This window comes from Pleurodeles waltl, chromosome 10 (assembly GCF_031143425.1).
Source record: "Pleurodeles waltl isolate 20211129_DDA chromosome 10, aPleWal1.hap1.20221129, whole genome shotgun sequence".
In the NCBI taxonomy this organism is placed as follows: domain Eukaryota; kingdom Metazoa; phylum Chordata; class Amphibia; order Caudata; family Salamandridae; genus Pleurodeles; species Pleurodeles waltl.
In genome coordinates, this window is record NC_090449.1 from 296,915,921 (window position 1) to 296,929,662 (window position 13,742).

At 43.2% G+C, this 13,742-nt stretch overlaps 1 protein-coding gene across 2 annotated transcripts in view; it reads right to left on the bottom strand.

Moving 5' to 3' along the window:
• Positions 1 to 13,742, bottom strand: part of DNAJA3 (DnaJ heat shock protein family (Hsp40) member A3) — a 202,177-nt gene that overhangs the window by 112,949 nt on the left and 75,486 nt on the right. For both annotated transcript variants that reach the window (XM_069210448.1, XM_069210449.1), the window contains exon 7: positions 7,395 to 7,459. In XM_069210448.1, coding sequence (XP_069066549.1) covers positions 7,395 to 7,459 — 65 coding nt within the window. The remainder of the gene's footprint in view (positions 1 to 7,394; positions 7,460 to 13,742) is intronic.

Sequence of the window (13,742 nt, forward strand, 5' to 3'; positions counted from 1 at the left end):
AAATTTATGTTTTTTTCACCTCAATTTCAATATTTTTCTTTTTCAGCTGTTATTTTCTGTAGGAAACCCTTGTAGGATCTACACAAATGACCCCTTGCTGAATTCAGAATTTTGTCTACTTTTCAGAAATGTTTAGGTTTCTGGGATCCAGCATTGGTTTCATGACCATTCCGGTCACTGACTGGAAGGAGGCTGAAAGCACAAAAAATTGCACAAATGGGGTATGCCCCAGTAAAATGCCAAAATTGTGTTGAAAAATTGGGTTTTCGGATTCAAGTCTGCCTGTTCCTGAAAGCTGGGAAGCTGCTGAGTTTAGCACCGCAAACCCTTTGTTGATGCCATTTTCAGGGGAAAAACCACAAGCCTTCTTCTGCAGCCCCTTTTTCCAATTTTTTTGAAAAAAACGAAATTTTCACTGTATTTTGGCCAATTTCTTGGCCTCCTTCAGGGGAACCCACAAAGTCTGGGTACCTTTAGAATCCCTAGGATGTTGGAAAAAAAGGACGCAAATTTGGCTTGGTTAGCTTATGTGGACAAAAAGTTATGAGGGCCTAAGCGCGAACTGCCCCAAATAGGCAAAAAAAGGCCTGGCACAGGAGGGGGAAAAGGCCTGGCAGCGAAGTGGTTAACAATGCACTTTATGGTGGCTTTGCCATTGACGACTTTATATTCTGCGATTTTACCATTATGTCTCTGTGATGAACAAACTACTCACTACATACTGCGGTCACTGTTTTTTGGGAAATATTACATTTCTCCCAGACAACGATTCCTGCTGCCTATTTTGAAAGATGCACATTTTAGGTATTGTAAAGAAGCCATGTTCTATTTTCAATCACTACCTTTGCTGCACATCTGTTGGGTTGTGGTGAAATATTTACTGGGTGTTATCAAATTACGGACGTTTTTTAGATAATTTTTATATTTTAATCTAGTTGAGATTTTTTTTTTATTGGTATTTAGTTGCATATGTGTATTTAATGGCTGTAAATTTTGTTCCTATTGATTTTTAATTGCACCTTTATGGCGGATGTATGCAACCGAATAAAGTAAGACTTGACGTCTGACAATATAGTTGACTTACTAGCGGATGACGGAAAAGCTACAACATTAGTCTTGTCCCCAGCATTTACTTCACCTTCCTCAATGCCAGCTTAGGATCTTGACCAGTTCATTAAAGATTTCTCAACTGGCTACAAGACACTTCTGACACTATCAAGTAAAACATTTTTCTTACACACTGGTTGTAAAGTTTGCCTATTGGATATGTTTTTTCTTAATTATCTATTTCAAAAAATGTCTGTCATTGAGGACCTGTCATATTACACAAATTACTTGCCCTAATTTGTATGTGGTTTTAGGGTGTTTTTTTCTTTCATATCATCATGAGAGGGAAGGGCATAGTGACCACAAGATCCTCAAACTCCTGTGATTCTTGTACTTCTTTTGTGATAAGTCTGAAAGGGGGTTGTGTTTTTTAAAAAAATTGGCACTGCTTTTTAACAATGTATGGCACATGTGAACCACAACTGGATTTACTATGAAGTATTTAGGATGCAATAACGTTGGTATTATGTTATAATGGAAATATGAAAGATTGCTTTAATATAGTACCATTCATAGGCCGCACCTTGTTCAAGTACTGATTGCTAAGCCCAACCTGGGTTTCAAAATCTTACATAACAACATTCACTTTTTTTTTTTTTTTTTTAAACATATGTTTAACCTTTTCACATCGCCAGCCTTCACCACTTCCCCAAGTTGTGCCAATGCCCCGGGGCAGCCACATGCCTGCCCCATCATATCCTTGTGGGATTTTTATAATTTTTTTCTCCACATGACAGGGTTTTAACATGCTAACATACTTATTATTTTTTAGCACACATTTTATAAAATGCTTGTTTTTATTGCATAGCTGTTTTAATGCACATCTGCTTTTGTTGCATATTTATTTATTAAATGTTCTAAAAAAAAATGTTTACATTCTTGCATTTTCACATCTTTGATATTTATTGCAGCAGCTTGATGCTTGCACTGTATCTTGCATAAAGGAACGTCCCACTAGTAAGAAGAAGAGGATGAAAAAAAAAACCTGGGCATCTGCTGCAGCACAGGACTAGAACAAAATCAAGACTGATGTCTCATCTTACTGGACACTGTAGCTGCACTCTGCAGGGAGCCAAGTAGGATAAAGGTTTGTGGTTGCAGGCACATCAAGTTTGATTAGGTGAAACTTTGCAGACTGGTTAATGATATGTAATGTTATATTTGTCAGGTGGCACAATCACTAGAAGCTGTGTTAGGACTGAATTCCATCTTTGCTCTTTTGATGTTTATCAGTTTTAGTTTGTTAAAAATTAGAATCATAATTAAATGTCATTATTTGTATGAATGAATGGAGAATAAAAACAACTCACAGGCCATAGCAAGTGTTCAAGTTCGGAAGCCTATTGAAGCCGCATTAAAATATCTTAAGAACTCTAAGAGGGATTACCTCTCACTAGTCTTTTCAAAATCAAGAACAGCCCATGACAGAATATTCAAGAATGTCTATCTAACACCAAGCTCTGCTCACTCAAATACTACTTACACCTCGGAGGTGACAAAAGGCATCTACACGGTGTGGAAAAAATATCAAGAAGGCAACTGCTTGACATTGGAGCTGAATGAAACATTCCAGGAGATAGTATCTGATGCAAAGGCCCATCTAAACTTGAAGAACTGCCTGTGGTGACAACCTGAAGAACTGAAATTGCCCAGGAGCACTATGTCGCAACAGCCACCATGCCAAACGGACGCGAGAGAGAACTGCGCTGGTCGAGCAAATGTTCAACTGCCTCAAGGCATTGCGCAGGTGAGCCTACAATTCCTGTGCCACAGGGTGCTGCTTGTCCTGACATCCTCCTACACCCAATGAGATTGAGACAATTGTTCTGCAATGCCGATGCAGCATCCCTCTCCATCAGCTGGTAAGGTTGCCCGGATTCTGGAACGATCTCACCGGCTGCATAATAAATGTGAAAATGAGTTACTTACCTGTAACTGCAGTTATCCAGTGTTGGTATCTTTCATAGATTCACATGCTTGAATCCTTCCCTATCATCGAAGTGGGAGTCCCACAGTATAGAGAGCAGTATGCAACAAACACATAGGCTATGATAATAGTAGGCCTTGAATTCACTAGCCTATTTCTTTTTTAAGAATGGACCAAACTTGAACCATGACCAATCAGGTGACAGCACCCTGTAGAAGACTCCCAAGAGAGGCTCTGTCCCTCAGATTTTCAGCACTAGAGTGAGTTATACTTCTTGAGACTATAGGGGAGCCTCTAAGGGGAGGAGGGTGGGTCACATGTGAACCTATGAAAGACACCAATACTGGATACCTGCAGTTACAGGCAAGTACGTCATGTTCTTATCCAGTATTGGATCTTTCATAGATTCACATGATTGAATCAGAATATCAAGCAGTTTTAACAATATACAGTACCAAAATCTTAGCGGATGGTGGGTATCAGAGAATTTATATGTGCAATCGTACAATATATTATAATATTATCATGCGCTTACATAAAACAGGAAACTTATTTGTAGACATTATAAACTGGATAGTAGTATTTGTAAAGTGCATTAGAAATAAATTCTCTATGTAGGAAAGTAGCCTCTTTCTAGCACGGGTACCCCCACTTTTTGCCTGTTTGTCAGTGTGTTTGACTGTGTTCACTGGGATCCTGCTAACCAGGACCCCAGTGATTATGCTCTCTCCGTTAAACTTGGTTGCTGGAACCTTTTTCACCCCACAATTTGCATACTGGTGCCCCCATGTCGGTCCCTAGTATATGGTACAAAGGTACCTCAGGGCATTGGGGTTCCAGGGGATCCCTATGGGCTGCAACAGTTATTCTGCCACCCAGAGGGAGCACATGCAATAGGTTCTGCAGGCCTGCCATTGCAGGCTGCGTGAAACGGATGCATGCCCCCATTTCCACTACAGGCCACTGCACCAGGTCACTGTAAGTCACCCCTATGGCAGGCCCTCTCAGTCCAGACGGCAGGGTGCAGGTACCTCTGAGGGCACCTCTGCACTAGCAGAGGTACCCCCACAAACTCCAGAGCCATTTTCCTAGACTTTTTGACTGTGGGGATGCCATTTTACAAGTGTACTGGACATAGGTCACCACCTATCTCTAGATACATAATGGTAACGCCGAACCTGGGCATCTTTGGTATCAAACATGTCGGAATCATACCCCAATATTGTTGCAAGTACTGGAAGTAGGATTCCATGCACTCTGGGGGATACTTAAAGGACCCACCAGTCTTGCTACCACCAGTCTCACAGGGTTTTCCAGGTGGCCCAAGCTGCTGCCACCCCTCAGACAAGTTTCTGCCCTCCTGCTGCTTGAACTGATCAAGCCCAAGAAGGCAGAACAAAGGATTTCCTTCGGGGGAGGGAGGTAACACCCCCTCCCTTTGGAAATGGGTGTGACTGGCTTGGAAGGGGTAGCCTTCCCAAGCCACTGGTTTGCTTTGAAGGATACATTTGGTGCCCTCCGTGCATCATGTGATCATACTTCCAACACTTGCAACAGTATATGGGTATGATTCCGACATGCTTGATACCAAACATGCCCAGGTTCAGAGTTACCATTATGTAACTGGACATAGGTAGTGACCTATGTCCAGATGCGTAAAATGGCATCCCCGCACTCACAAAGTCCAGGAAAATGGCTCTCGAGTTTGTGGAGGCACCTCTCCTAGGTACCCTCACACACAGGTACTTGCAACCTGCCCTCTGGGCTGAGAGGGCCTACCATAGGGATGACTTACAGTGACCTGGTGCAGTGACCTGTAGTGAAAACGGGTGCATGCACCTGTTTTACACAGGCTGCAATGGCAGGCCTGCAGAACCCTTTGCATGGGCTCCCTGTGGGTGGCAGAATTAACTGTTGAAGCCCATAGGGATCCCCTGGCACACCAATGCTTCGAGGTACCTAGGTACTATATACTTACATGGGGGCACCAGTTTGCCAACTGTGGGTTGAAGAAGGTTCTACTAACCAAGTTTAACGGAGAGAACATAATCACTGGGGTTCTGGTTAGCAGGATCCCAGTGAACTCAGTCAAACACACTGACAAACAGGCAAAAAGTGGGTGTAACCTTGCTAGAAAGAGGTTACTTTCCTACACTCTATTACAACTGAGGCTCACCTTACTGGAACAGATGACATAGGACTACTTGTCCCACAGCTGCATCATTTCTATGTGTGGACTGGAGGCAGTAATGCTTCGTGAACGAGTGGGTGCGCTTCCAAGTTTCAGCACTGCATAGTTGCTCTAGCGGAACTCCAGCACACACAGCAGCAGAGGTAGATACTGCCCTTGTTGAATGCGCCTTCGGTTGTATTGTTAAAGGTTTTCCCGCTGTGGAATGACAAAACTCAATGGTTGCTGACAGCCATCTTGCTACTGCTGCCTTTGTTACTGTGGTGCCCTGTCGCCCAGTCCTATAGGACAGTAGTAATTGATCAGTCTTGCGAATAGCTTTAGTGCGTTGGAGATAGAACTTAAGACATCTCTTAACATCCAACGCGTGGAGAGATCTTTCTGCTGGTGTTGTTGGACTGGGAAAGAACATAGCGACAATAACTGGTTGAGTGAGATTAAATTGAGAGAGAACCTTAGGGATGAATTTTGGATTTGTTCTGAGAAGGACAAAATCCTCTGTGAAGCGCAAGAAAGGTTTTTGCGCAGTGAAAGCTTGGATCTTGCTAACTCTTCTGTTGGAAGTAATCGCAAGTAAGACGGCTACTTTCCATGTGTGAAACTTCATATCAGCTCTGTAAATAGGTTCAAATGGGGGTTTTGTTTATTGTGAGAGAAAAATGTTGAGGACCATTCTTGAGGAGGAGCTGTTACTGGAGGAAAAGCTCTGAACAAACCCTTCATGAATTGCTTAATTAGTCGTGCTGAGCAAAGACACTGCATCTGAAGACTGTCTATAAGTAGAAATTGCTGCTAAGTGTACCTTTACTGAGGAGTGAACGAGCCCAGACTTTGCTAGCATTTGCAGATATGTCAATATCTGTACTGGAGAGGTTTCATATGGGTGTAAGCTATTTGGACACCAAGAACAGAACCGCTTCCATTTCAATCTGTATGTTTTGTTCTTGCTGTCTGGTCTCATTTTACAGAGTAAGTCTTCACATTCTTGAGTGAGTTTCAGATGTTGGAATTTGTAGAATTTAGGAGTCATGAATGCAAGTGCAATGTAATCAGATTTGGGTGTAATATCTGTCCCTTCTGCACGGAGTTGGTGGAAGGCGTTATTTGTGTGGCTTCTGACATCAGGAGAAGTTCTGTGTACCAGAACTGTCTGGGCCATTTGGGAGCGATTAAAATCAGGCAACCGGTTTCCACCTCCATCTTGACAATGACTTTGGGAATTAGCAAGGGGGGGGGGGGGGGGGGGGGGGGATGCATAAATCCCAAACCATTGCATCTAAAGGGAATTCCCCCAAGACCCTGGAAGGGGATGTCAACTTGTGTAAAATTGGCATTTGGCATTCCTGTTTGTTGCGAAAAGATCCAGTGCTGGTTTTCCCCATATTGCAAATATTCTGTCTAGCTGGGTTTGGGTCAGCTCCCATTCATGACAATCGTTCTTGGCTCTGCTGAATGCGTCCACTACAGTGCTATGTACTCCGGAGACCTGTTCGGCTTTCAAGGAGATGTTGTGGACTGTTAGCCAGGTCCATTAATCCTGGGTTTCTTGTGAGGGTATTAGAGATTTGGTGCCTCCCTCCTCATTGATATAATACATGCAGGTCGTGCTCTCTCTCCTTACCAGCACTGAAGAGTCTTCTATCCCTGGGTGAAAAGCTTGTAATGAGAAGAAGATGGCTTCGAGTTCCAAGCTGTTGATGTGCATTAGCTTCTGATGTTTTGACCATTTTCCCTGGATTCGTAGATTTTGGAGGTGACCTACCCATCTGACCATCAACACATCTGTTGTAATAATAAATTCTGTGACTAATGGCAGATAAGTGAGGCCTTGGGAAAGATGAGATTGGTGAGACCACCATTCCAGTAGCTTTGTCATCATTGGTATGATGGATATCTGATCTTCGAATGATCCTTGTGATTGATTCCATTGAACTTGCAATTCCTCTTGCTATGGTCTCATTTTGAGACGTGCATGGTCACTGGTCTACAAAATGAGGACATTAAGGAAACCAAGGATTTGCAGTGTAGACCAAAACAAGAACTAATGCAGATCAACTTGTTTGAAGGAGTAAACATACATGGGGTCAACAAGAGAAGAAAAAGAGGAAGGAGTACGCAGCATGAGGTACAAAACCGCAAGAAACCAGCAGTACTCCTGTGTTTACATACCCTAAAGGTGATGAAGATTTCCTTCTTCCCAACAGGCATCCTCACAGTCTGTCCATCCTCAACTCCTGGAATTAGAAAGAAAAGTCACACACAGGACTAAAGAATGAAATGAGACACAGGGTGTATGCTTTGTGTGAACATGACAGTTTACTCGAAATGGAACACTACCTTTTACACTCGGGTCTGAATCACATCATGAAACCATGGCATAACATGGCATCCAGATTCATTTATTCCCTTGGGGCATGCAGGCTCAAAGCTTTACATGGTTTGATGTAAATTAAACAGTGATTCAGTTTCCTTGAACAACTGTGCATTTCTCCTCAATAATAACAGCATAAACAACCCTCACAGCTCCAGTTCCCTTCCATGCTTGTACTTAGTAATGCACAAGATCCTGCTTCCTTTCAGTGGTCACTTAATTACAGGTTAAAAGAAACTTAGGACTGAGTGTGCACACAATATCACTCAACTGAAAGTCTACAGTCCCGTTTTCAAACACACAAAACTACATATGTATATTTTAATGTACGCACAATGGCAGTACAGTCTTCTGTATGCCATTCATATTTATATATATATATTTTTTAACATTAATGCGATCATACCCACTAAGGATGAAAAAACAAGTTAATGAAATGCATGACCAAATTTCTCTGGCTAGAAAAAGATGCCAATGTTTTGCTAGCCTTGGTATTCCCACAACTGGCCATTCTGCTGCAACAAGACAGTCACTACAAGTAACACAATCAAACATCAATCAGAATGTATTCAATGACTTAGAGCATAGTTTACAATTCACTCCGTCAAACGTGTCCACCCCACTTCTTCCTAAAATGTGCTCCAGCCACCCAACTTTTTTGTTTGTTTCCCAACTGTCCAAAAGTTGACAGTAACCCCAACTAAGGCCATTTCCAGCCATCTGACACAAACATGTGACATGCACCTTCATCAAGTGTGTACATCCCACAGTGTCCTTGTAATGGTGTACCCCAGTTAGCTGTGGCCAATTCAAGACAGACTCTGCTGTTCGGCTCTGTTCAGGCCTTATGACAGAAATGCTTTTTTTCCAACTCAACTATAACAATTTACAGTAATGATTCACCTCTTTCAGCCTCTCACTAAATAACTTTATCCTGGATGTACCCAGCATCATTAGTACTCTGCGGTAATACCATTATTTCTGTAGGAATCTTGCCATTACAGTAGAATCTTGCCTCTCCTGTACTTGCAATTTATGTTTCTTTTCTCACGCTACTCCTGTGTGCTAATTTGCATATGAATTGCATTTAATGAAGTCAATTTTCTGAATATCACTCTCCTCCTAAACCTAGATACCTGTGGTACTCAATCCCCCAAAGACACATCCTTCTATTGTCTTCACCATCTTGCTCCATTAACCCACACACTAATCCACTCCTTCATGTCCCATCGGACTCCTCAGTCACTCATAACTGACCCTTTGCTAACATCAGTGCCTCACACTGTCATTAGGATGCCTCTGAGACATCTCACTTTCTCCCTCAGTTAAATACCCACATCCAGCCATCCTTATTCCACACTTCCTCAGACCACTCTTCTATTTTAATATGAAACTTTCGAACTCCTGAACTCTGTCGTAAATCGATTAGGATTCTGAAATGAACATCCCTGATCCTCTGTTCAAGATAGAGGCAACAGGTTTGCAATAGCAAAACCTACCCTGGATAAACGTAATCCACAGCAACTCAACTGCAGGTTTAAGAGCTCTATAAGAGTGACAGGAGTAGTCCGTTTCTTAACTTGATTATTCATTGGTGTCAGCTGAACTTTTAATGTTTAGGATTATTTTTTTATTGATGGGAGGGCAATCATTTCACAGACTTGAGCAAATAATACAGTTCTTTCAAATTTCAAAAGTGGTTTAAAAATGCTACTCTGGAGTATACTGAAAAAGCAGATTAATCCCAATTAGTTAGAAAAGAGTACACAATTTTACAGATTCTTGGTGTAGTATTGTAAGGGGAAATCCTTTGTGGAGTCTAGCTTAAACTGTTTTGTGAGCTTGAAGAGAAGGTGCAAGCGAAACAACAATTGAGTGTTGCAAATAAACAAAAATGACAGTACCTCACAGTTTGGTACCAATGTTAGGAGTGCAAGCAAGGGGCAGAGAATGAGGATGGAGAACCTCTGTTTATAAGAAGTGTAGTTAAAACTAATGAAAAACAGACTTTAAATAGCAAAATATAAAAAAAGCAAGTGAAACTGAAGAACTGGGATTTGATGCTCAATATGGTGGAGATGAGGTTGATAGTTCTGGAAATCAGGACTAAATGAGCCAAGTAGAACAGCACTAAGACAAGCTGAGCTGCTGAAAACAAGGGGCTACATATGTATCAGGATTCTGTATGAAGATGATCATGGAATGATGCACATTCAGGATTTATTTCTTTCAGACTAAGTTAGCAATCTAATAAAGTGAACATATGTCACTGATAAAATGAAGTAAATTGTCCAATGTACTTCGTCCCACAAATTGGTCATAGAATATCAAGAAATCGGAACCATGTAATTGGGCATCAGTATTATGCGTTTTCAGGCCACTTTTACCGATCAGAAATATTCACAATACATAAAAAGGAAATGTTTGAATACCAGTATTTAAAGACAACAGTTGATTAATCCCTTCGGCTTAATTACATAATTGGATGTGCTCAGATACCCAGCTATGATTTATGCAAAGGTTCTGCTGTGTAAACACAATACCTGGGTAAGTGACAACACTTAATTCCTCCAATCCAGATGGCGGTAAGAAAAAGCTACTCGACAATGAACAAAAGAAATACTTTCACACTCACAGGAAGTTGTGCCTTAAGAAGGGATGCTTTCCTGCACTGTACGTGACTATTTTTCATAAGAATTTGATGGCATTTGTAAAATTAGACTGGAAGAAACACGTGTGGTTTGCCCAGGTGAACCTGGGTAATATTCTAATTGAACCCCATTTTATTACTGTAGGAGGGTGATACATATTTATAGCACAAAACTACAACTTCTAAAAACCCTTGTCACAGTGGACTGAGTTAAGGGTAAACACGAACCACAGTCCTGTTTAGTATATACCTTAGCAAGTTTTTCGAAATGATATTGAAGGAATTATTGTTCTGCACAGAGGTAAAGTGAAGGTCAGATCTCTGTACTAGAACTAAAGTAATCCTCTGGGTGATCACTCTGCAACAGGCTCAGAGAAAACATTTGATAATTTGGGGATTTAGTCCATTAATAATAAGCTTTTGTAAGGAAATGCCTCCTTGGCATGGTTACCCCCTGACTTTTTGCTTTTGCTGATGCTAAGTTATGACTCGAAAGTGTGCTGGGACCCTGCTAACCAGGCCCCAGCATCAGTGTTCTTTCCCTAAACTGTACCTTTGTCTCCACAATTGGCACAACCATGGCACTCAGGTAAGCCTCTTGTAACTGGTACCCCTGGTACCAAGGTCCCTGATGCCAGGGACGGTCTCTAAGGGCTGCAGCATGGTTTATGCCACCCTGGGGACCCCTCACTCAGCACATGCACACTGCTTCTCAGCTTGTGTGTGCTGGTGGGGAGAAAATGACTAAGTCGACATGGCACTACCCTCAGAGGGCCAGGCCAACCTCACACTGCCTGTGGCATAGATAAGTCACCCCTCTAGCAGGCCTTACAGCCCTAAGGCAGGGTGCACTATACCACAGGTGAGGGCTTAGGTGCATGAGCACTATGCCCCTACAGTGTCTAAGCAAAACCTTAGACATTTTAAGTGCAGGATAGCCGTAAGAGTATATGGTCTGGGAGTCTGTCAAACAACTCCACAGTACCATAATGGCTACACTGAAAACTGGGAAGTTTGGTATCAAACTTCCCAACACAATCAATGCACACTGATGCCAGTGTGCAATTTTTTGTAAAACACACCCAGAGGGCATCTTAGAGATGCCCCCTGAAAACATACCCGACTTCCAGTGTAGGCTGACTAGTTTCTGCCAGCCTGCCACACACCAGACATGTTGCTGGCCACATGGGGAGAGTGCCTTTGTCACTCTGTAGTCCGGAACAAAGCCTGTACTGGGTGGAGGTGCTTCATACCTCCCCCTGCAGGAACTGTAACACCTGCAGTGAGCCTCAAAGGCTCACCCCTTTTGTTACAGCGCCACAGGGTATCCCAGCTAGTGGAGATGCCCGCCCCTCCGGCCACTGCCCCCACTTTTGGAGGCAAGGCTGGAGGAGATAATTAGAAAAACAAGGAGGAGTCACCCACCAGTCAGGACAGCACCTAAGGTGTCCTGAGCTGAGGTGACCCTTACTTTTAGAAATCCTCCATCTTGTGGATGGAGGATTCCCACAATAGGATTAGGGTGTAGCCACGCTCAAGGACAGTAGCCATTGGCTACTTCCCTCCCAGACCTAAACACACCCCTAAATTCAGTATTTAGGGGCTCCCCAGAACCTAGGAAACTAGATTCCTGCAACCTTAACAAGAAGAAGGACTGCTGACCTGAAGCCCTGCAGTGAAGACGGAGACGACAATTGCCTTGGCCCCAGCCCTACCAGCCTGTCCTCCCAACTTCGAAGAAAACTGCAACAGCGACGCATCCAACAGGGAACAGCGAGCTCTGAAGCCTTAGAGGACTGCCCTGCAACCAAGGACCAAGAAACTCCAGTGAACAGTGGCCCTGTTCAACAATCTGCAACTTTCTTGCAACAAAGAAACAACTTTAAAGACTTCACGTTTCCCGCCGGAAGCGTGAGACTTTCCACTCTGCACCAGACGCCACCAGCTCAACCTGCAGAAAACCAACACTACAGGGAGGACTCCCCGGCGACTGTGAGCACGTGAGTAGCCAGAGACAACCCCCCCTGAGTCCCCACAGCGATGCCTGCAGAGGAAATCCAGAGGCTCCCCCTGACCGCGACTGCCTGTAACAAGGGACCCGACGCCTGGAACCAACCCTGCACCCGCAGCCCCCAGGACCTGAAGGAACTGAACTCCAGTGCAGGAGCGACCACCAGGTGACCCTCTGCCTAGCCCAGGTGGTAGCTACCCCGAGGAGCCCCCCCCTGTGTCTGCCTGCATCGCTGAAGTGACCCCCAGGTCCCTCCATTACTTCCTATCTAAAATCCGACGCCTGTTTGCACTCTGCACCCGGACGCACCTGTGCCGCTGAGGGTGTTCTTTCTGTGCCTGCTTGTGTCCTCCCCCGGTGCCCTACAAAACCCCCCTGGTCTGCCCCCGAGGTCACGGGTACTTACCTGCTGGCACACTGGAACCGGGGCAACACTGTTCTCCATTGAAGCCTATGTGTTTTGGGCACCTCTTTGACCTCTGCACCTGACCGGCCCTGAGCTGCTGGTGTGGTAACTTTGGGGTTGCCTTGAACCCCCAACGGTGGGCTACCTTAGACCCAACTTTGAGACTTGTAAGTGTTTTACTTACATGCAAACTTAACCTTTATTACCTCCCCCAGGAACTGTTGATTTTTGCACTGTGTCCACTTTTAAAATAGCTTATTGGCAATTTTACAAAAACTGTACATGCCATTGTGATTATTCAAAGTTCCTAGAGTACCTAAGTGAAATACCTTTCATTTGAAGTATTCCTTGTAAATCTTGAACCTGTGTTTCTTAAAATAAACTAAGAAAATATATTTTTCTATATAAAAACCTATTAGCCTGGAGTAAGTCTTTGTGTGTTCCTCATTTATTGCCCGTGTGTGTACAACAAATGCTTAACACTACCCTCCGATAAGCCTACTGCTCGACCACACTACCACAAAATAGAGCTTTAGAATTATCTCTTTTTGCCACTATCTTACCTCTAAGGGGAACCCTAGGACCCTGTACACACTATTTCTTACTTTGAAATAGTATATACAGAGCCAACTTCCTACAGCTTTTCAGGAATTAGAAGAGGAAATCCTAAAATTTGTGGGAAATTGTTTGTAAGAGGTAAGCAGTTAGGCTGGAAGACCAAGGATAGATAGTGGGGAATTCTTTTTGGTACCCCCTTTGTTAAGACCATCTATTAGGGCGAAATATTAAAGACAAAAAAAAGATATTTAAAGTTGTTACGGTTGTATAAACAATGCACAAGCCATAAATAAATATATTCAAAATAAATCACAACATACACTGACCTGACTGCTTGAAGCGATTTGAAGGGCTTCAATAATGTCAACCTCCCCCCCCCCCCCCCCAAACAACCACTACGTTCTCGTCGATACAAATCATCCCACCACCCTTTTACGCATCTTGTTTTTAATAGGGTATAAAACAGTGAATGTTGGGAAATCTCTCTAAAACCCTCACCATCTCACTTACTAAGCAAGATC